At 60.7% G+C, this 23,054-nt stretch overlaps 2 protein-coding genes across 4 annotated transcripts in view; one reads left to right on the top strand and one right to left on the bottom strand.

Moving 5' to 3' along the window:
* Positions 1-4,186: 4,186 nt before the first annotated feature.
* The window catches only part of NAP1L4 (nucleosome assembly protein 1-like 4), a 31,869-nt gene continuing 13,001 nt past the window's right edge, over positions 4,187-23,054 (bottom strand). Inside the window, exons 8-14 of one of the 3 annotated variants that reach the window (XM_005885929.2) lie at positions 20,411-20,550; positions 19,063-19,208; positions 15,193-15,335; positions 13,686-13,715; positions 13,270-13,326; positions 11,683-11,716; positions 7,829-8,871 (exon numbers count right to left, since the gene is read on the bottom strand). In XM_005885929.2, the coding sequence (XP_005885991.1) occupies positions 11,711-11,716; positions 13,270-13,326; positions 13,686-13,715; positions 15,193-15,335; positions 19,063-19,208; positions 20,411-20,550 (522 nt within the window). In that variant the 3' untranslated portion in view covers positions 7,829-8,871; positions 11,683-11,710. Of the gene's footprint in view, positions 8,872-11,682; positions 11,717-13,269; positions 13,327-13,685; positions 13,716-15,192; positions 15,336-19,062; positions 19,209-20,410; positions 20,551-23,054 lie in introns of those variants that run through there. The other 2 variants (XM_005885928.2, XM_014533121.1) reach the window with 2 other exon arrangements.
* LOC106724723 lies at positions 9,118-13,263 on the top strand. The gene is made up of 2 exons (XM_014533122.1): positions 9,118-11,190; positions 12,194-13,263. Exon 1 carries the CDS (start codon positions 9,762-9,764, stop codon positions 11,100-11,102), a length of 1,341 nt encoding a protein of 446 aa, XP_014388608.1. The 5' UTR covers positions 9,118-9,761; the 3' UTR covers positions 11,103-11,190; positions 12,194-13,263.

Below are 23,054 nucleotides of genomic sequence, written 5' to 3'. Positions count from 1 at the left end.
GGGCGAGGGCAGCGGGGGCGGCTGAGTCATCGCCGGCGCCCGGCGTTCTATTTACCGTCTTCCTTTCAAGGGTTGAACGGGAGCAGGAACTGGTGGCCGACTCCTCCCGGTTCCCAGGGGTGGGGGTGGAGCCCGCCACGGGGATTTCTGGGGTGCGCAGCCGCCGGGGCCCCACCTTCCACGCCCACGGAAGCTGTGACCCAGCAGGAGTGGCAGAGAGTGGGGCGGTGAGAACCAGCACCCTCCACCTGTGGGATGGGTCCGCCCGAAACGCGGGTGTCCTGGTGCCACAGAATTCAACATTTCCGCCCCGGACAGCCCGGGGCAACCCAGTGCTGGGAGCAGAAGGCGGAGCTGGAGCCCACCCTGGACCAGCCCCTACCCCCGCCCCCCATCCCACACACACACACACCCCTGGCCCTGGCTGTGCAGCCTCGGCCAAGCCCCCTGACCTCTGTGGGTGGTCCAGACCCTGGAGGGACATCGCTGGCTCAGGTCTGTGCAAATGGCAGCCAGGTGTCTGGCTAGAGGGCTGGTTGGGGGTGGGGGTGGGGGTGGGGGTGCGGACACCCCAGCCCACCAGCCCTGGCCAGCGCAGCCTGTGCTGAGCTGAGCGGGTCTCGGGCTGCTGGGCAGACCTGGTCCTTGGGACAGTGGGACACCAGGCACAGACCAGGGGTGCAGCTGTCACTGTCCCTGGGGAGCCTCCATCCGGCCACCCCCGGGTGCCCACCGCTCTGCAGGGCCCCTCCGAGGTCCACCAGTGTGCCAGCTGCGCCCTCCCCGCCACCAAGGGCCAGTTGGTGGAGCCTGAACTCTGGGCATTGCTTAAGGCCCTACTGGGTGCTGCAGGCCTTGCTTGTGCTGGTCCTCGCAGGAGAGGAGAGGAGCCGAGCCAGGGGCGCGTGGTGTGTGGGGTGGGGCGGGGCGGTGAGGCCTGGAGAGCTGGGAGGACTCCCGGGGAGGCCCAGTCCCCAGGAGACGGGAGCAGGGGCGCGTGGTGTGTGGGGTGGGGTGGGGCGGTGAGGCCTGGAGAGCTGGGAGGACTCCTGGGGAGGCCCAGTCCCCAGGAGACGGGAGCAGGGGCCGTGAAGGTCAATGGGGTCGGTGTGCAGGCACATGCCCAGCCTCTGTGCACCGACCCAGAGACCGCCCCGCGGGGGGCATGTTCCCCCTACTTTGCAGGTGTGGAAAGAGAAGCCCCAGGGTGGGGGGGAGAGGCGGGGCTTGGGGTGGAGGAAGGGAGGACGTGGGAGAGCAGGAGCAGGCCAGGCTGGGAGAGTGGGGTGAGGTGCCCTGCCCGTCCCACCCACCTGGTGCTCACTCTGCCCGTGGGTCTGGCCGCTCTGGGAGGGGTTGGTGGTGACCTGGGGGTAGTGCTGACAAGTGGGTGTCAGCGGGAGCTGGGAGGACAGGTCATCGGGGGCGGGGGACCCCAGGGAGAGGACCCTGAGTGACTGGTGGGAATCGGTCAGGCCACCCCGGCAGCCTCACTCCCAACAGCCCCGCCCAGGCCTGGGACCTGCGGGGGTGGGGGTAGAGGAGGCGGCTTCGACCACCCATGTCCGAAGCTGCTCCATCCCTGTGCAGCTTGGGCCAAACCAGGCCAAACCAGCCTGAGCCTGGAGCAAGGGGAGGGCCCGTCTCCGCCCCAGCGGGTCCCTCTGGAAACCGGACTGGACTGTGGTGCCTACTTCCCAGGAGACAGAGGCGAAGTGCTGGTCGGAGATCTTTTTTTTGGGGGGGGGGTGGAGGCAGGGGAGCTCCCTGGACCACTTGACAGCCAGGAGCCTAGAGGACCCACCAGGATAGCTGCCCACCAGGGACCGCCTCCCGGGGAGCAGCAGCCCAGGGATCTAGGCCCCAGATTGGGAGGGAGATTAGGGTCTGAGATGACTCATCCGGGGTCACACGGCCGGCCAGCGTGAGTCCAGTCCATTCCACCGAACCCCAAGGCCTGGGCAGGCACAGCCCCTGCAGGGGGCTTCTGGGTTGGGGACATGTGGTCACTACTTCTGAGAACGAGGGGCCGCGCTGGGCTTTGCCTCCTCAGTGGGTATGGCCCCTGGGATACTCAGGGTCCGCGGGGACCTTCCCCAGGCAGCGAAACTGGTCCTCGAACCCCTGGCCAGGGACAATGAAGGCGCCTCTTCGAAACTCCCCATGTGAGGTCATTTCCACAGCAGTGACGAAGCCAAGCCCCGAGGCTGCTGCCCAACCAGCCTGTGAGGAAGGTGTGCGTCAGCGGCTGGGGCCTGGGGCCTGGGGTTGGGCACTGTTTTCAGTAAATTATAGAAAATTACCACAAGCAAAATTGGAAATAGACCATTATGTATTATGTGTGTGGGGGGGTGGGGGGTGGGGGGGCAGTGCAGACAGTCACGGGGGTCCCCTGCCTGGAAGACCCTCTCTGGCCTCCTCCATGGAGCCCTCCTAGATTGCCAGGGCAAACTCTAAGGCCTGCTCCCACCAACTGCCACAGGAGAGGAGGGGAGGCAGGGAGAACAGGGGAGAAAGGCCCACATGGCCTGGGGCTGCAGCACCTGAGAAGCGGCCGGACGCCACCTGACCTGAGCCCTACTCGGTCCACTGGTCACAGCCTGTGGTCCAGGCCTGCCCCCTGCTGGGAGCTGCAGCCTGGGAACAGGGAGGCCCAAGGGCAGAAGGGGGAGGCCTGCTCCCACCTGGGTTTCGGGCTCCGGCTCAGCCTGGCCTTGGCTCATTAAAGCTGTGTCCCTTGTTGCTCTCGTTGCCTGAGCCCCTCTGCTGGAGTCTGCCAGGCGGGCCCCACCTCACAAGGCCCTGGGGGTCCAATGAGAAAGTGACGCTACCCCGACCTTTCACCCTGGATCCCTGGGGATCCCCCTCGTCCCTCAGTGCCCTGCTTAGAAGGCTGTCAGCTCCCAGCACGCAGTGACAATGCCATTCTTTGGGGCCCCCAGGTGCTCAGGGAACATTTTGGGGGGAAAGGGGGAACTAGAAAGTGTCGACCTCACTGTCTAAAGACCTCACCCTGGTCAGAGCCAGGGAAGCTGGAGACTGCTTGTCGGTAAAAGCAGAGGATTGGGGGGCGGATGGAGTGGAGGCCAGGGCCGCTGGAAGCCTGATGAGCAAGTGCATGAAGGAATGAGGCCGGAAGGGCTCACAGTCAGCCCTCGGGGCCGCTGCTGGAAGTGGGGGCAGCCTGCGGTCGGTCGGGGAAAGACCCCAGACCTCCTGTCCCCCAGCTTCCCTCCTGCCGTCCGAGGGCGCACTGTGTGCGGAGGCCGAGGCCGGCGGCGAGTCGGCAGGCACTGGGTCTGAGCATGAGGGGCCTCCTCTGCAGGCTCCCCAGCCACTGGGGGACCGGACGGCTCCACAGGCGGGCACCCAGACCCTGGAGGAGCCCTGGGAGCCGCGAGGTGCCTGCCGGCTCCGCCTGCCTCTCCGGGGCCTGGCACAGTCGGCTCAGGGCCAGGCCTGTTAGGTTGTCATGGAAAGTAACATCCGGCCGCCGCCCACAGCACAGTCAGCATGGCCAGGCGGGGCCAGTGACTGGCACAGTGGTGACACCTGGGGTGGGTGGAGCAGTGTCTGGGGCACCAAGGTGACTCGGCCTGGGGGGAGGGGTGTCGGGGAGCTGCCATGGGACCTGCCACAGGCTGGAGGGGTCCCAGGCGAACAAGGTGCCTGGAGACCCTCACCAGCTTCTGAGGATGAGGTTGGGGGGGGGGGGCTGTTGGGGACCACTGTCTGCGTCTCTTGGTGAGAGGCCGAATGCGGGCTCTGAGGCTCCTCCGCCTCCCCTGACCCCAGACATGCCCGAGGTTGAGGGGGGAGGGCGAACCTGCCTCCCGAGGAAGGAGGCCGGGAAGTCATTCTGACCGGAAGGGACCAAAGTCCGGGTGCGGCCACACTGGGTGGCGGGCGGCCAGCTGGCGGGGAGCCGAGGGCAGCCCACATGGGGCGATGCCGGCAGGACTCCACGCCCACAGCCCTTCTCCAACCAGGGGCTCTGCAGCAGGAGGCCCGGTGAGGGAGAACAGCCCACCCGGTGTCCCCGCCACGGGCGCTGGGGAGGGAGACAGGACACACACGTTCGGAGCAGAGGGGGCTCCTCAGGGCAGGACAGAGGTCAGCAACACCGAGACCAGCCTGGCTGAAGCCAGGCCCCAGCCCCCCAGCCCCCACCCCCCCATGGCTGGGGCAAGGCCTGGAGGAGCCTCCCAGCAAACCCCTCTGAGAACAGGAGCCCTGGGCTGAGGGGCTGGCTGGGCCCCTGCACCATGAGACAGGAGCCAACAGGAGCCATGAGCCGGCACCTGCTGAGCTGCCTGGCCACCGCAGGGGTGGACAGAGGCTGCTGCCAGGCGGTGGGTGACCACAACTCCTGACCCCTCAAGAGGAAAACAAGCCTTTTAAGTGGAACCCCCCAATGCGGGGGCTTTTGAAAAATGAGCTCCAATGAGGTGTAAATCACACCCATAAACCACGTGGACCCACCTGAGGCCAGTCCAGCTGACAAACGAACACACCTGTGTGACCACTTCCTTCTCCGGACAGGGCCCCGCCCACCCCAGCAGGTGCTGAGCAGGTCCGAGGTCAGACCCGGTCCCCACCGGCCCGCCCACCCTCCTTTAGGTCATGCTTTCGAGATCCCTGTGTTGTGGGGGTCCTGATGTTGGGGCCACTCTGTTGTGGGGTACACAGCATTGCCAGCACCCCACCTTTACTGCTGGCACCTGGCGGAAGCACTGAGCTGCCTGGGGGAGGGGAGCCCCTCCCAGGTGAGGTGCCAGGAGAGCTCAGAGGGCAGCGGGACCCAGGCCAGTCTTGTGTGACAGGCGACACCTGGGTCGAGGGAGGCCCCACAGCCTCGGACAGAACAAGGGCGGCCTGGGGAGTCGCCCTAAGGACCGAGGGCGGGCGAGGGCAGCAGGGGCCAGGGATGGGAGGTGGCCTTGGACACCCTCCTGGTCACCAGAAAGCATGGTGACGTCTGGGCCCAGAGGGGGGCTGGGCTGGTGGCTGGGCGTAAGGCAGTACAGGGACTGGGGACAGAAGCAGCAGCCAGACGGGCAGGATGGGTCCTGGGTGGCTGCAGCGCCCAGGCCGAGTGGGCCCTAGGCCAGGCCGGTGGCCACCCGGAGTGGTGCAAGAGTCACCTTCCCTGGGCCCCTGGCTGGGGCTCTGGGCAAACCTGAGTGCCCCGTGACTGCCCAGCGCTCCTGGCAAGGACCAGAGCAGCCTCCGCGGTGTCCTCGAGGCCTGTGACCACCAGTGGCCTCCACCGAGACAGGTCCCGGCCCCCTGGCCACTGGAGAACCACCTTCCCTTTCCTCTGACTGCCCAGGAGGGGGAGACGTGGGAGGGCAGAGGATAGCGCCATGACCGGCCCTGCTGTTCGCCGAGGCTGAGCCAGTGGGTGGCCAGGGAGAGCTCCGCCTCTGGGCATGGGCTCGAGTCCCCATCCCGTGTACAGAACAGCAGCCGGAGCCTGTCCTCACACCCCACACCCCACAGGGAGAGAACCCACGCCTCTGAGCACCCCATCTCTGCCTCCCCCGTGGTCCCGTGCGACCGCGATGCAGGGCTCCGCACGGAGGACACAGAGCGGCCAGCACCTGCTTTTCCTGCCCACCTGACCCAGGCAGCCCACCCCTCCAGCTTCCTGTTTAGCCTGTGGCTTCCCAACGTCATCACTGCACACACACCCACACGAGGGTGCACGCGAGGCTCCGCCTCTTCCCGGCTCCACTCCATCACATCCAGATCCGGTTCCTCACGGCCCCTGGGCGCCCCTGTTCTTGGCCCAAGTCCACTGTGGGCAGGAGCCGACCTGACCGGTCTCCGGGCCATTTCAAACCACGAGTGTATGCCGCCCGGAGAGGAGTGTATGCTGCCCAGAGCGGAGTGTATGGGAACGGAGTGTATGCTGCCCAGTGGGAGCGGACTGTATGGGAGCGGAGTGTATGCCGCCCGGAGCGGAGTGTATGGGAGAGGAGTGTATGGGAGCGGAGTGTATGCCGCCCGGAGCGGAGTGTATGGGAGCGGAGTGTATGGGAGCGGAGTGTATGCCGCCCGGAGCGGAGTATATGGGAGAGGAGTGTATGGGAGCGGAGTGTACAGGAGCAAGAGAGGAGTGTATGGGAGCGGAGTGTATGCTGCCCAGAGAGGAGTGTATGGGAGCGGAGTGTATGCTGCCCAGAGAGGAGTGTATGGGAGCGGAGTGTATGCTGCCCAGAGAGGAGTGTATGGGAGCGGAGTGTATGCTGCCCAGAGAGGAGTGTATGGGAGCGGAGTGTATGCTGCCCAGAGAGGAGTGTATGGGAGCGGAGTGTATGCTGCCCAGAGAGGAGTGTATGGGAGCGGAGTGTATGCTGCCCAGAGAGGAGTGTATGGGAGCGGAGTGTATGCTGCCCAGAGAGGAGTGTATGGGAGCGGAGTGTATGCTGCCCAGAGAGGAGTGTATGGGAGCGGAGTGTATGCTGCCCAGAGAGGAGTGTATGGGAGCGGAGTGTATGCTGCCCAGAGAGGAGTGTATGGGAGCGGAGTGTATGCTGCCCAGAGAGGAGTGTATGGGAGCGGAGTGTATGCTGCCCAGAGAGGAGTGTATGGGAGCGGAGTGTATGCTGCCCAGAGAGGAGTGTATGGGAGCGGAGTGTATGCTGCCCAGAGAGGAGTGTATGGGAGCGGAGTGTATGCTGCCCAGAGAGGAGTGTATGGGAGCGGAGTGTATGCTGCCCAGAGAGGAGTGTATGGGAGCGGAGTGTATGCTGCCCAGAGAGGAGTGTATGGGAGCGGAGTGTATGCTGCCCAGAGAGGAGTGTATGGGAGCGGAGTGTATGCTGCCCAGAGAGGAGTGTATGGGAGCGGAGTGTATGCTGCCCAGAGAGGAGTGTATGGGAGCGGAGTGTATGCTGCCCAGAGAGGAGTGTATGGGAGCGGAGTGTATGCTGCCCAGAGAGGAGTGTATGGGAGCGGAGTGTATGCTGCCCAGAGAGGAGTGTATGGGAGCGGAGTGTATGCTGCCCAGAGAGGAGTGTATGGGAGCGGAGTGTATGCTGCCCAGAGAGGAGTGTATGGGAGCGGAGTGTATGCTGCCCAGAGAGGAGTGTATGGGAGCGGAGTGTATGCTGCCCAGAGAGGAGTGTATGGGAGCGGAGTGTATGCTGCCCAGAGAGGAGTGTATGGGAGTGGGAGCGGAGTGTATGGGAGGGGAGTGTATGGGAGCGGAGTGTATGGGAGCGGAGTATACGGGAGCGGAGCGTACGGGAGCGGAGTGTATGCCGCCCGGAGCACACTCGCCCACCCAGAGGCTCAGTCCCAGGGACACGCCCACTTTCCTGAAGAACAGAGGGCAGCCTCCAGCTCTCAGCCTCTCCCTTGGGTGCAGTGCTCCGTATGGGAATGGGAGCTGCCATGGTGATTGGGGCAGTGGGAGAGGCTTTCCCTGGAAGACTGTTCCCCAAGAGGCCCAGCGCTTCCCTGCCAATGACCCGGGACACGCTCTGCGCAGCATCTCTGACCCTGCAATTCCTGTGAACATGTGCTCACCACCGAGGCCCAGCGGCCAGCGCCAGGCTCCCTCTGCAGCCTCCTTCGGGGGCGGGGCGGGGGAACAAGGCCCGAGCAGCATCCTCAGGCCGGGGTTCCGGGAGGAGCCCGCCCTCTCGTGCAGGGTGAGGAGCCAGCACAGGGCTCCCCGGGGCCTGGAGACCAACAGGCAACTACACGCAGCCTGAGGAACAAAAGGAAAACCAGCCACGGGGTCCGGCCTCTGCCACACCTCAGAGCTGCGGGGAGTGCGACCACCCTCTCCCCACCCCACAGAGAGACGCAGGCAGGCTCAGGTTTCACCACTTTAATAGATACTCTAACTAGTCTGTACAAATCGAAAACAGCATCTTCAGTTACAAATGTGTCTAAGGAATAAGGCTGAGCACTCCCCAGGCCTGGTCCGTGCGCCCGCCGTGGGCCCGTCGCCAGCCACCAGGGACCAGGGACCAGGGAATGCGGTCACACACTCGGAGCCCCACAGGCCAGCCAAGAACAGGTCGCTCTGAACCCAGGGCTTTAAGACACGATGGACGTGGGGCTGAGAAATGGGAGCTAAGGAGACACGACACCTACACACGAGCACACCTGTGCCCCGCCCAGCCCAGCCCTCCCCACAGAAGATGGGCACAGGGCCTGGCCTGGCTAAGAGGGGTCCCCACAGCAAGGAGAGGAGCTCGCCACCAGCCGCAGTGGCAGGAGGGAGCGCTTCCTCCCACACAGGCCTGGCTCCCAGAGGAGCCGCCACCACCTCCCCCCGTCCCCTCCCCAGGTCTCCAGTCACAAACATGGTTTCAGAAACCTGAGGACCAGCGCCAGCACGCACCCGAGGCTCACAGCGCAGAGGAACAAATAAATACGGGACGCACCACCCACGCTGACGCCTCAGCACGGTGGGCGCCACGACCCACCCCCACCCCGAGGAAAAGAAAACCAAAGTAAGAGCCCCCGGCAGCACGGATGCTCCCCGGCTCCGCGGAGACAGAGGGCCAGGTGGCTGGGCACGAAGCGGGTGTGTCTCCAAATGAGAGATGGGAGCAGACACTCCCGACTTCTGTCCTGGGCTCGGGGACCCTCCCACCCCACGTGGTCTACGGGCCCCCAAAGGTGGGCCTGGGGAAGTCTACTGAGCTGCACCCAAGGCCGCGGCGGGTGCGGGTTAGATCAAACCTCCTACTTCTGAAACGCATGTAAGTGGCCGCTGTACAGGTTAAGCAAAATAATAAGGAAAGAGGAAGTGAGGTGAAAACCATGCACTTGAACAAGGTCGGTGTGGGCGCTGCCGACAGTCGCTGCTCACTGCTGCTTGCACTCCGAGGGCTGGCTGGGCTCCTTCTGTCAACGAGAGAGACAAGGCTTGTGAACCGTCCCCGTCCCTCCACCATCTCCCGCCACCAGGAAACCAACACTCAACTGTGCACGGACAGACTGGGAACACAGTAACAAGCCCCGCTGGTGTGGCTCAGGAGGTCACCAGACTGAATCCAGGTCAGGGCACAGGCCCGGGTTGCAGGCTCGATCCCCAGAGTGGGGCATGCAGGAGGCAGCCGATCCATGATTCTCTCTCATCATGGATGTTTCTATCTCTTCCTCTCCCTTCCGCTCTGAAGTCAGAACATATATATTTTAAAAAGTAACAAAAATATAAGCCAACTTCCCGGAGAAATGTCACAGCAGAGCTGCCTCTTTTGTTTGAAAGGCCCGTGAGACCCTCTCACTCTGGGCAAGGCAGCAGGCGGCCCGGGCAGAGCGGAGACCCGCTCCCAGGCTGGACGGCAGCCAGGACTCTGGGTGCCCAGGCACTGCCCCGTGAGTCAGCACAGCACCCCCTCCCCCGACAGGATCCACACTTGGATCTGGACGGGCTCCTGTCCCAGCCCCGCGCCCGGGGGGCTGCCTCTTCCTCGGGCCCCTCTCCTTGATAATGAGGAATGCCCGCAAAGCCACGACTCCAAGATCCACAGACAAGCCGCCACCCTCCCAGGAGCCCCCAAGTGGGAATCCTATCCTTCCAGATAAGGTAGAGGGGAGTCCCCCACCCCTGAACCACTTCAGTGTGAGCTGTCGTGTGTAATCCGACCACTGGAACTACACTTGCGCCCCACGAATGCTGTGGGCAGCAGAGCAGGTGCACCCATCCGTCCGAGCTAAGATTACCAACCTCTCGGGACCCCACCCGGCATGCCTATGGCCTCAGCACCCAGGGCCGAGAAGAAACACCTGGGATGACGCCACCGACACCCTCAGGTGTGAGCTGGGCTCCAGCTGGTCTTTGGGAATCACGTTTAAGGGATGAAGTGCACGTAAAGGAGGCACACAGACAAGCAGCAGCCTCGGACCCGGGTCGAAGCTCCCGATTAGCACACGAAATGGAAGGAGCACAGGACAAGCCGGGACCCACAGGCTGGCCCCGTGTCTGCCCAGCCCTGCCCAGGGCCGGTGGCAGGCCTCTCGGGGCTGGGGGCCCTGCCCTTCACCTGAAACACCAAAACAACACCCCGACCAGCAATCCTAGCCGACAGAGCTCAGCACCAAACAGCGTCCTCTCAGGGGAAGAGCCGAGTGCTGGCCCCGAGCTGCGGCCGGAGCAGAGCGCTCAGGAGCCTGCAGAGGTGACAGGGGGCTTTCCCCGCTGCTTTGACATAAACGACACACCGTGTCATGTGACGCAGGGACGCTGTCAGCTGCACTGTGGTTTACCCAGGGGACACGAGCTGCCTGCTGGTCTAAACGCCACCCCCGTGTGGCTGTGGAGACGCTGGAGGAAGAGTCCTCGCCCACGCCAAGGCCAGGAGGGGCTGTGGACACAGGACAAAACGGAATGCAGGCCGAACCTCCTGTTTCATACCAGTGTGATGGCAGCGTGGTCACTCCATGCCGATGATCAAGGCAGAGGAGTTGGTGTTTCAAAGGCACAAACTTATAGCCAAAACCTTGCCAATCCTGGGACCACAGAAGGGTGGCTTGAGCGGCTAACAAGCGCCCCGAGCAGGAGCGCAGAGGAGACTGCGCCGCTGGGCATGGGGCGCTCCGGTGACCCCCGGGTCCTCCGCTCCAAGGCCCAGGCTGCACAGCTCATGACGCTCAGAGGAGCTGGCAGGTGGGGAGTGAGCTTCGGGTGCAACCTGGCAGCCAAGCTCCTCAGACACGTGGGCACAGCAATGCCAACACGCAGGCAGGTGACCAGCCCTGACCTAGCGCCCAGATCCTCTCTTCACTGCGGACGCACCTTCAGCCCGCTCTGCGCCCCCACGAATGTGACAGGACAGTGCGACAGACCCTCAAAGGCCCCACCTGAACTCGCACCAGCACCAGGCACCTCTGACAGGAAGCCCCGAGTCCCGGCTCTCACAGGCACAGCCTGTCAGAACCACTGCCTCTGGCTGCAGAACCCGACTTCCCAGAAGGCCACCCGCTGCCTGCGTGTCTGCCTCCGGTTCCCAGCTTCCTCCCCCTGCTGCGCCCCGCTCATCATAGTGGTGAGTGCCCCCCAGGGGAGCCCAGGACGGAGCACAGCGACGATGACCCACGCCCTGCAAGTGGCCTGGGCGTGCTGCTGCTGCTGAGACCAACAGCTGGACCTGCCGCTGAGCTAGAACCGCAGAAACCTCAACACACGCGCTACACCCACACCACACGGCAGTCGCTTTTCAGGTAAGAAACTGGCACAAGCTCGGCCCCCCACAGCCCACTGGCTGCACAAGGATGAGGCACGTCCAGAAACATTTCGGGGTCGACTCCGACTGCCTGTGAGCAGGGGTGGCACAGGCACAGGGACTGAGGGAGCAGCAGGGGCGGGGAAGCCGTGACTGCCTCCAGGAGGCCCCGCAGACCGCCCATCTCCCAGGGCCTCCCCTCTGTCCTCTTCCTGGAGGGCAGTCCTGTCATCGAGAAAAACGCCACACCAGTTACCCCTTGGCTACGTGGGCAGCAAGAAACACTGGGCTCGGCAAGCGGGACCCAGAGTGGTGGCGGCCAGCCGGTTCCACGGGCGCACACAGCCCCACACACGACGGCTGGTCAGGAGGCCCGTGGCCGCCTGGCCCGTGCGCCCACACAGCAGCCTGCTCTGCCCCGTCACAACAGCATTGTCATAAGCACAGATCAACAATTTGGAAGTGAGGAATGAATGGAATTCCACCTTACCTAGAAACGCATGATTAACAGACAAAAATTACACCTAAACGGGGAAAGAAATTGAAAGGCAGGGTCAGCATGAGGAAAGGAAGCACACACGCTCACAGGAGGGAGCAGCCCCATCTCACGTACGGAAGGGAGGGCTGCAGCTGCGGCTGAGCAGCAGCCTCCACGCACAGCTTAGCCTTCCCTGACTCTGCTGCTCTCCATTGCCGCCCAGACTGACAAGTGCCTCTGCACAGGTGCCATCTGACAGAGGGACAGAGGGACGGGGAGAGGGGGGACAGGAGGATGGGGGTACAGGAGGGCGAGGGGACAGAGGAAACAGGGAGAAGAGAGGGACAGAGGACGGGGGGACGGGAGGACGAGAGGACAGGGGGACGGGGGACAGGGGCTCACAAGGACAAGCCTGCGTCTGCCTGCACGGCCGACAGTTCTAGCATTCACAGCACCACCCACTCCCAACAAACACCTCGAGACGTCACGGGGTGAGTGCCAACAATCCTCTCCCTTCTGCCAGGTCACGTGCCATGTGGTGACAGTGCCCAGAACACAGGACGTGAGGGGACAGGACGGACACCAGGAGGAAACAACAGGAGCCGAGCGCCCGCTGCCGGTGAGCCGCGCCCCAGGGCAAAGAACACACCTGGGGCTCGGCACGGCAGTGTCAGGGGTCACCACCACCCAGTTCTGTTAGCTCACAGACACCCCCCAACTCCTGTCCCCCAAGTGTGAAGCACTCAAGGCCAGGCCCCCGGTCTGCGCCTCTCCAGCTGGCACTCAGGTGCGCACAGGGGTGTTGAATAGTTACCGTGACGGACAGGCCACCGTGAAACGATGAACGCTTCGGTGAGCGCATTTAGCCTGCCCCCCCCCCACCCTCGTTCCCCAGCAGGAACTCCCGCGTGAGCATGCGTGCACAGGGACACGTGGTGGTGGTACAGACGGGTGACAAGACCAGGCTTTGCACGCACAGCGTCGGGCACAATGCACTTGGGGAAAGACGGGGACACGCACACACGGTGAGCGAGAGGCGCGCTACGAAGGCCCGGTGGCGTGAGGAGCGAGTCCTGGGGAGGCCGCGCTGCGGTTAGTGCGCGTCACGTGGCAAAGCACCTGGGTTTCAGCCAATCAAGAGCAGGAGTACAACTCCGGACTCACCAGTACAATGAATGGGGCTGTTCACTCATTTTTGCCATTTTTTATAAAAAGCTTCCTAGTTTATTTTAAATTATGAGAAATCTAGACTTAATTTCTAAGCATTCTCAGCCCAAGTACAATTGTAAATTATACTTACATTTTCATGCCTCTATTTAAAATATAAGAACGCCCCCACCCCCGCCCTCAAAGTGCCATCTTTGCATCCTTTCCAAAAACAAGCACACGAGTGCACCTGTGTGTCAGTGACATCATCACCAGAACGAGACCAGGCGAGGGACACAGCCCGAGCGAGCGGGGGAAGCAGGCACTGCCACTCGCACACCCGCCGTTCCAGGCACTGAGCAGTCCCGCTCCAGTGTTCCTGACTCCCCGCCACCGTTCTAATTGGAGGAACGCGTCAGGTGCCTCGGAGTGGGCAGTTCCAGAGCAACTCACCTTGAGGCTCGCGTCGGCATCGTCCTCTTCCTCCCCCTCCTCGTCGCCTTCCAGCTCCTGTGTGGAGAGGAGTGAACAGGACTTCACACTAGAGTCACGCTTCAGTTCGGAAGGAAAGCCATCGCTACCCACAACTGACTACATCCTTTGGACTCAAAATTTTCTTAGGCCTGAGATCAACATATCGCTGATTCTGTGGATTGAACCATTACTGCATCAGCCAAATGCAGGGTCCAATGGGATCCTGCTACGGCTCCTGCCATCTTTCTGCAGTTCTCAGCAGGGCCCACGTCTGCCGTGTCACACAAAGGGATGTAACAAGGCCCCAGGGCTCACCGCTGTCCCCTCCGCAGAGCAAGCCGAACCACCCACCCCTCCCCCGAGGCACTGAGCTGCCACATACAAGCTGGCCTTACCTCCTCTTCTCCTTCCTCACCTTCTTCAAACTGAAAAAGAAGGGAACACAGTTTAGGTTTTGAAAGTGTGGAGGCAACCCGACCGACACTGCCCTGCCCAGGGCCCACCGGTCAGGCCTAGGAAAGGCCGCAATCCTGCTCGGACTGAGCAGAGGGCAGCGTGGCTGCAGGCCACGTGCTGGGAGCCATCTGCTGCTGGGCATGCCTGGCACCAACGCCACGGCCGGCAGGGCCAGCGCTGCAGGAATGCTCGCCCACAGCCCTGCCCCATTAATAGGATGCCCATCAAAAGGACTAATAATGGGGGTGAAGGAAGGAGACTGCCAGCTTGGGTGTGCCGGGCCAACCAGGACACGGGCCGATGCTGAGCTCAGCACACGGCAGCACACAGGAATCTACGTGTCCTTTTCTGTCTCCCACAGGCTCAGGTGCGGGTTTGCGGAGCGTCTACGTGCACCCGTTCACGGGGGCCTCCTTTAGAGAGATCTGAGGTCTGTCTCAAACCCATCTCACACTTGGTAGAGCTGGTTATATGTAGGGGCGCACAGCCCCTGGGACGAGCAAGACGACCCAGAAGATGGAAGACACACCAGAACTCCCGCCTTCACTTCGTCGTGTGACCAGCATTTCCTAAACCCTAAGTCTTCGCAAGCACTTGACGTGGCCGAGCACGGGCCGAGCTGTGTGGACACGTACCCGAGCCCACAGCGCCCTCCAGCCCGAACCACACAGCCCAGCAGGGCCTTCAGCACAGGAGAGTGAGGGGAGCAGGCCTGCATGGCGATGGGTGCAAGGGAGCAGACCTCGCAAGCAAGGAAACCTAGAGGCACCAGGAGCCGCCAGAGCTCTAAAAGCAAGGCTTAAACATCACCTGAAACACCCCTCCAGCAACAAGCCACACAACAGAACTTGGTGCCCAGCCAGCGTGGCTCAGTGGGTTGAGTGTCGACCTATGAACCAGGGGGTCAGGGTTCGATTCCTGGTCAGGGCATATGCCCACGTTGCAGCTCGATCCCAGTGTGGGTGTGCAGGAGGCAGCCCATCACTGATTCTCATCATTGGTATTTCTCTCTCCCCCTCCTCCCTTCCACACATACTGAACGAAACAGAACTTTGTGACCAGTAATCAGGACCCAAGGGCACCGGGGCTGTGAAGGAGGCTGCCTCAGGTGATGGACCCAGGGCTGGAAGGTCCTGGGAGGTGTGCTCGGGGCCACCTTCCACTCTGGCTGGGGACGGCTCGTCTCCGCGCAGCGATCTTTCTGCAGAGCGCGGCCCGCACCCCTTTGAGGTCACGGAGCCACAGGCCAGCACGAGCTGGCTCTGCTGCTGATGACCGCGTGGCGCGGTCAGACCTCTGTGAATGAGGGTCCCTCCTGTTTGGAAATGACCCAAAGCTGATAGGGACCGCCTGCCTCCCCCACTGCGGAACCTCTCCGCTCCCTCCACGTCCCCCCGAACACCAACAGCAGCCATGTGTCCTGGGCCGGGCTCCGCAGGCACATACATTGTCGTCGTCCTCGATGGCCTCCCCCGTGAAGTACAGCACGGCCCTCGGGACTATCCGCTCACGGAAGAAGTGTCCGATCTCAAAGTCGGAGGCCAGCGTGAACTCGGAATCTTCATCCAGCGATTCTCCATCCCCGGATGACTCCCTTCAGTGGGACTGACAGCCTGTTCTCACGTTCCCGCCCCTGGTAACGGGATTACAGCCCCAGGGCCAGCACTGCCAGGTGACAGGCCAGGAGGTTCAGCTGCTTTAAAGGCATAGCAGTGCAATGGCGGGGAGGCAGCAAAGTGCAGCCCAACGGGGAACAGAGGGCAGTGAACACAACCCACCCTCCCGCCCGGGTTCCGGGTTCAGGGAAGAGGAACAGGCTACAAAGAAAGTAGGTAACTACTGAGGAAATACAGGCTCTACAGCCAGTAAGAGGCTTTCAGTAACGACACAATCTTACCAGCGATTCTCCATCCCCGGACGCTGGAAAAAACAAAACACACCCAGGTTACAGTGAGAAGCAAACGCCCGACCCCACACAGGAAGCGCAGCTGCAGAGAAAGTGAGCGCCTCCCAGCTCAGCCTTCCCTGCACCTCCTGGTGGGCGCCCACAGCACCTGTGCCCGCTCCCCCGCACGCCTGGGCCCTGGGCGGGCCCCCAGATGCAGGATGCCAACCTTCTGAGGCCGACAGCAGTTTAGGATTAACAGGTGGAAAGGCTGCTGCGTGGCGGGCTGTGGCCACGAGTGCACCTGCGCTGTGAGTGGAGCTTCAACTCGTGTCCTGCAAAGCCTCACGTGACCGTGCAGTAGACAAGGGAACAGGCCCTGAGCTCCCCACCTCCAGAGAGGTCAACACTGCACTCCTGTCTGTGTGGAGAGGAGGAAGGAGCAAACACGCTGACACCTTCCTGCAAGTGAGAAACTGCCCTGTGGGCCGGGTGTCACTATCACTGCCCACCCCAGAGAGGACGCTGAGATTAGGTTCCACACACGACACAGACTGGGCTGAACTGAGTAGGACGGGCAAACCAGTCACTAAATCCGCCCTCAGTGAAGCCCAGTGACATTCAAATGATCAAGGGATGCGAATCCCTAATCTTAGCGATGCTGGTCCGAGGCCCTCACTGAACTGCAGGCCTCAGCCCTGCCTGTCCATCCTCTGGAGTCTCCGCCTCTCCCCAGGCTGTCAGCGAGGCCATCACAGTGAAGCCGTCACAGCGAGGCCGTGCAGCGAAGCCATCATAGCGAGGCTGTCAGCGAAGCCGTGGCAGGGAGGCCGCTGCAGTGATTGTGCAGTGCCAGCCACAGTGGAGACGGCGGAGGCCCGAGTGCCAGGGTCCAAACACCACCCACGAGGCAGTGGTCCCCAAGCCTTGGCACACGAGCACCCCACGGCTGTTTAAGGTTCAGATTTGGGGGCCCGGCCTGAAGGTTAGGGATCAGCACAAGGACCTCTACCAACTTGACTTCTGGACCTGTTTTGTGGGTTTAAGGACACAGAGGCCGCTGGACTGGCCATTTTATGTTTCCTTCATTTCAAAAATCACGTCATCAATGTTGATGTTTTTCTTGGCTACCCCACCCCTGCCTCCCACTCTCACCCTGTTTTCATAGAGCTCATCACGTGTAGTGATGTGCATGTGATTGCTTTGAAAATAGCAACTGAAGCTATAATGTACGTTCCATAACGGTCTCCCCCATTAAGTGTGCAATTTCATGTTGCCTGGTACACTTGGTGTGCAGCCACCACCGCAATTCTAGAAACCACCCCACAAAGGATCAATCCCCAAGCCCGCGAGTCTACTTCGTTCCATTTTGATTTTATCAAGTATTTTAAATCCAGTTTTAAGGAAACTCCCCCAAAGCGCCTCTGTCATGACTCCACGCAGGCTCCCAAGGGATCTCCCCAACAGGGACACTAAGGGAGCACAGTCATGGCTGTTCTTACCCCCAAACCAACACATACTGACCCCTTCTGGCAGGGCTCCTCAAACTACGGCCCGCGGGCCACATGCAAATACAAATACTGTGTTTGTTCCCGTTTTGTTTTTTTACTTCAAAATAAGATATGTGTAGTGTGCATAGGAATTTGTTCATAGTTTTTTTTAAAACTATAGTCCGGCCCTCCAACGGTCTGAGGGACAGTGAACTGGCCCCCTGTTTAAAAAGTTTGAGGGCCAGAACCGGTTTGGCTCAGTGGATAGAGCATCAGCCTGCGGACTCAAGGGTCCCAGGTTTGATTCCGGTCAAGGGCATGTACCTTGGTTGCGGGCACATCCCCCGTGGGGGGGCGTGCGGGAGGCGGCTGATCGGTGTTTCTCTCTCATCGATGTTTCTAACTCTCTATCCCTCTCCCTTCCTCTCTGTAGAAAATCAATAAAACATATTTAAAAAAAAAAAAAAAGTTTGAGGACCCCTGCCTTCTGGGCTCAAAGACAAAATCACAGAAAATAGCCACGATGAAGAGACCGGACTGCGAGCTGGGCGGGAGCGGGACGAAGGGGCACTAGCTCAGAGACAAGGTCAAAGTCAACGGCTCAGGCCCGAGCTGCTGCGTGAGGCGCCGGACTGACAGCCCGGAGGCGCCGGTCCTGTGGCAGGGCCGCAGCTCGTCATCTCAACCTGGCTTTAAGCGTGGAAGGTAAAGAGCCAATGGGTCTTCTCATTTCCTCGTATCCGTGCTGACACAGCCAACTGCTCCGCCCTCACGTTCTCTCAGGATTAGAAAATTACACTGAGGTGTCCCAATAGTTTACTCTCAAAGCCAGCAGCTCACCTTTCCAGCTCGAGGCCCATCTTTACGTTATCGCTCGGGGGAAACAACACTCAAAATGGAAGCTTCCAAGCTCTGCTTCGGCCCCAAGCGCCTCACAATGGAGAGGCAAACACTGAGCAACACGACAGATACATTTCCAAGCGCCCCGGCCCCAAGTCCTGGCGGGGGCAGAGCTGCCGCGCAGGGGCTGCAAGCAGCCTGGAGACGAGGGAGGCATGGGAGGCCCTGCAGGCACTCTGAGCTTCCTACCATGGAGCCTGAGGTGCCGCCTTGTCCTCCCTTCCTGCTGCCAGGTCCCCCTGCAGCCCCCCTGCACCTGTGAGCACAAGTGCCTCTGGCACAGCAACGTCCCCTTACCAGCCCAGCTCGCCAGGGCCAAGACGGACCCTGGGGCTACGAGCTCTTTCACAGCAGCACAGGCCCCGCTACCCAAAGGCAGAGGGTTCCTATGAAACTGTTCTTAAGCGGAAAGGCGGAAAGCCAAGAAGCAACTATCATTCATTTAGACAGAAATGTTTCTGTGTTCTCAGAACCAAAAAATAACCTACCAAATCAAACCAAATGGCACACAAGGCCTAAAATCACACCGACGTACACTCTGCAGACCTGCCAATCTCGAGCGGCACTTTACCCACCAGCCCTGGCTGCTTTCAATGTGCCCTCTGCCTACACATGGGACGGACGGCGGGTGCAGGCAAGATCAGCACACGCATTGCGTCTTTATTTTGCTCATAAGGATGGACCTTCTGTCCAACCTCACGCTGAGCGTCACCCTGCGGAGCTCCTAGGCTCTGCTCACACCTTAGTGTGCGTCCTGCTAACAAAAGCACAGGATCACGGGCAAAGCCCAGGGCCCACCGCCAGAGCTGGGGCTGGAGGCGAAGGTGCTGAGCGTGGTCCTGGGAACGGGCTCCAGGTGCCGCCTTCCCAGCAACGGCTCATGTAAAAGAAACGCTGAAAGCTGTCACCTCTCACCTTCTCTCGTAAACACCAAAACCCTCTCCCATTTCTCTGGGTCAGTGAGGACAGGTGCCCGCCTGCAGGTCTTTGGTAAAAGCCGAGCGGCGGGACAGGCCTCCGGGAAGCAGGGACGCCCCTCACCTTTCAGCGGGCTGAAGAAGTTGAAGAAGGAGTCGTTGGGGACTTGCTTGGTGATGGTTCTGACGGTGCCTCGACCCTTGTGTTTCTGCTTTTTCTTGATCGTTTTGACGGTGACGTTCTTTCCTTTCTTCCAGTCAATAGTGCACCTGCAGGGGCACGACAGCCACCAACACACACTTCATGAGAAAAGCCGACTACAAGTGCACAGAACAAGCAAACCACGACTCTACGCTTAACAGTTTCATAAACCCACCTGCAAGCAAGCATGGCCGCGCATGAGGCTCACCCGCAGGCAGTGACAGGAACGGGCTGCCTGCCACCACCCCGACCAAGCAGTGCCTCAAGCTCGGGCTTCTGCAGGGCAAGGGCACCAGCACCCAGGCCTCCTCGGCTGGAGGCTTGTGTGTCAGCCCAGACACTGCAGCGTGTTTTCTGTGAACAACCCCAGTCAAGGCTGGGCACAGGCACCCCCAGAGCCTGTCACCTGCTGCCCCTGGACAGCCCCCACCGAGTGCACCTGAAGTCACCACTCAAACCCCAATTCTCAAGGCCACTGAACTGAGTGGGACAAGCTGGAGAAAGGAAGCAGGTGACCCCCGCCAATACTGAGGACCCGCACACAACACCGCAGCTCCCCATGTGCTGCGTGGTGGGTGGGGCACAGCTGCTTTCTAGCCCTTGAACCCCCTTGGACCACAGGTAACACCTGACAGCAGCTGGACGGTGTCGGCCCTAGAAGCGCCGGAAAGCCAGGCCTCCTGTCACCAGGCGGCCCGGACAGTGGCCTTTCTAACCCTCGCCACTGAGTCACGAGGACTTTAAGGCCTGAATTACTCAGGCGGAGGGTCATGAGGACAAGCACGAGGTCCCAGCGGGTAAAATAACGTTTCAATTGCGGAGGAACCAGTCCCAAGCATCTCGAACTGCCCAAGAGGAACAACTCAAACTACACTCACTCCCTGGGGACCTATAGACTGGAGTCGCCAAGGTGCTCACCCCGAGTCCAAGGACAAGCACGCTGACCCCATCTGCAAAGCCAGCCCCTGGCGCACTGCTCTGCGCCGACTCATGTGGGCTGCCGGCCACAGCCTGACGGACGGGGCCGGGAACCCGATCCCCTCATGAGAATGAGGAGCCGGGCCACTGCCCGGAAGCCTGCCCATGTGTCCATGTGATACACTTCCCAGCGCTGCCATCACATCCCCCACAGAAAACTACTTCCTCTTAGCCCACTGGGCTTCAGGGCAAGTGAAAGGCTTCCTGCTTCACCCTCATTTCTCTCTGACGCAGTTCTAAAGTCACCTCCCAGTTTCACTGCCGAGAAAAAAGGTGAAACGGTGTTCCTTACCCATCACAGTCAACTATTTCAGGGCCTTCGAAGGAGAAGGGGTCGGCCTTGTCCGGCTCGGACTTCATCTTGTAGGTTTTGGTCAGGACTGAATTGGTGAAGTAGTCGTTGGGCTCGAAGTGGAACTCTAGCACAAAAGACTGAAGACAGAAGCAGGGTGAGCGCCTGAATCGCTAGACACCCCGCGACCGACCTGATGAGCCACACCGTGCTTCCGGGAACCAGCCCCCCCAGCAGGACCCACAGGCAGAAGCCCACAGTGTGGCTACGTGACGAGAAAAACGTCTTTACTGCAAAAAGCAGCGGCACAAAGGGAAGGCACAGTGACGGGGCGTGTGTGTCTCCTCCCGGGGAGGCCGGGCTCTGGGTGCGGTGGAGGGTCTGGAGGGAGAAACGGGGCATCGACAGCCCCGCCCTCCTCTCCTTCCTCCCTGGAGGCAGGCAGAGCGGCTGTCTTTGCTCCGCAGTGAAAGTGGCCAGACCCCCTGTGGGGGAGAAAAGGAAACACAAGCCACACCCGGGACAAGTCCCTCGGGTCACGGAGCAGCCCGCACCCTGGAGAGACAGCCTCACAGGGAAACGGGCCCAGGTGTGCACGGCAGCAGCCACGGCCAACAGAGGACACGCACACGCGGGCACAGAAGCGAAGGAGAAGTAACTAAGACGCAGCGACTGGCCAGGGTTCCGGGAAGCCAGCAGCACTCACACAAGGCAAATGGCTTTATACATTTTTTTTTTTAAGTCTTGTGTTTACAAATTTCCAGTATATTTTTTTAAAATATATTTTACTGATTTTTTACAGAGAGGAAGGGAGAGGGATAGAGAGTCAGAAACATCGACGAGAGAGAAACATCGACCAGCTGCCTCCTGCACACCCCACACTGGGGATGTGCCCGCAACCAAGCTACATGCCCTTGACCGGAATCGAACCTGGGACCCTTCAGTCCACAGGCTGACGCTCTATCCACTGAGCCACACCGGTTTGGCAGTATATTTTTTCTTTAGATAGATTGATTCCAGAGAGAAAGGGAGAGGGAGAGAGAGACAGAAACATCAATGATGAGAGAGAATCACCGATCGGCTGCCTCCCGCATGCCCCCTACTGGGGCTCGAGCCCGCATCCCAGGCATGTGCCCCTGACTGGAATTGAACCCGGGACCCCTCAGTCCACAGGCTGACACTCTATCCACTGAGCCAAACCAGCCAGGGCTATAAATTTTTAAAAAATATATTTTTATTGATTTCAGAGAAGATAGAGGGAGAGACAGAAACATCAATGATGAGAGAGAATCATGATCAGCTGCCTCCTGCACGCCCCCTACTGGGGATCGAGCCTGCCGTGCCCTGATCAGGAATTGAACCAGTGACCTCTGGTTTCCTAGATCAACGCTCAATCGCTGAGCCACACTGGTCGGACTGTAAATAGCTTTTGAAGGACGACTTGGCAATAACAAATAATTAATGAACTAAAAAAGCCATCTGTGACCTCATACCACTATCTGTGCTCACGCTTCCCCCTCCGCCCGTCCGTAAAGGACAAAGAAGCCTGTCCCGGTGCGTGAGGTGAGGAGCGCCTGAAGGCCAAGTCTGGGTTCAGGCCGCCTGGGGGCAACCCCACCGCTCTGGAGCCGAGTGGTTTCGGGAGTGGAAGTGACACCTCTCCCCCTGAGTTGAAGATTGACCCAGGGAAGCAGCACTTAGGACACAAAAGGGGAGTGAAACAAGGCTCTCCAAAGAGGGGGTGAAGGGGGAGAACGGCCACAACAGCACAAGAGCAGACGCAGGGGGTCAGAGCCTGGGGAACACCCACGTCCAGTGTCTAGAAGGGATGGCGCAGGCTCTGGCCGGGGGATGTCCACTGACCTTTGCCAGAGCCGTGTGGGCTGGAGAGAAAGGATGGTCAACAGATTCAAGTCCCTGGTCTGGCAGGTCCAAGTTCAGCAGGACAGGGAGGCAGCCTGGGGAACCGGGTCCCTGTCCCTCCCTCCCAGCATGAAGATGGAGGTGGGAGGGGCCACTGTGGCCATGACCACAATGGGGGCGGGCTGGGCCAACGAGCCTTCTGCTGGAGTCGGTCCCTCCGCACCCGTCCGGTCCGGGCAGAGTTCTTCCCTTTCCCCTCTCGCCCCAGGTCCTCCCCACCCAGTGTCATTTCTTTTCTTCCTATTTTCTGATTTTTTCTTCCCCATGGCCTCTGTTTATCTAGAATAACCCGAACGCCCTGGGGTGAATTAAAGTGTTTAATGGACCAACAAAAAGGGCCCAGGGGTGAGGGCACCGCCTTCGTGCCCCGATCCCACGCTTCAGTTAATGGTGCTCTCTGCCCAGCAGCGGAGTTGGGGCTACTGTCTTCACCACAGTCACACCCAGACTAGGAGCAGTCCTGCCTCATACAGCCCTGTGGTTAAGGTGGACAAGAGACACGTGGGATTCTCTGTGCTGCTTGAAATTATTTCAAAATAGAGACCAGTACAGGTTATTATTACAAAAAGGAAGTGTAAGACACAGTGCCAGCAGGAGCGGAACTGACCGCCCCTGGGCCTCACTGATGCGCACTCCCCTCCAGCGGCCCAGCCATTACACTAAAAGGACTGTCAGAAGCTTAAAGACCCAGGTTCCAGGATGCTGACCATGAGGCAACCAT

Source organism: Myotis brandtii, unplaced genomic scaffold (genome assembly GCF_000412655.1).
Source record: "Myotis brandtii unplaced genomic scaffold, ASM41265v1 scaffold940, whole genome shotgun sequence".
Taxonomy (NCBI): Eukaryota; Metazoa; Chordata; class Mammalia; order Chiroptera; family Vespertilionidae; genus Myotis; species Myotis brandtii.
This window is presented reverse-complemented; position numbering and strand designations above follow the sequence as displayed.

What these genes read in the sequence shown, in the direction of transcription:
- LOC106724723 (XM_014533122.1), top strand. Translation starts at nt 9,762, where the DNA reads ATGACGCCACCGACACCCTCAGGTGTGAGCTGGGCTCCAGCTGGTCTT.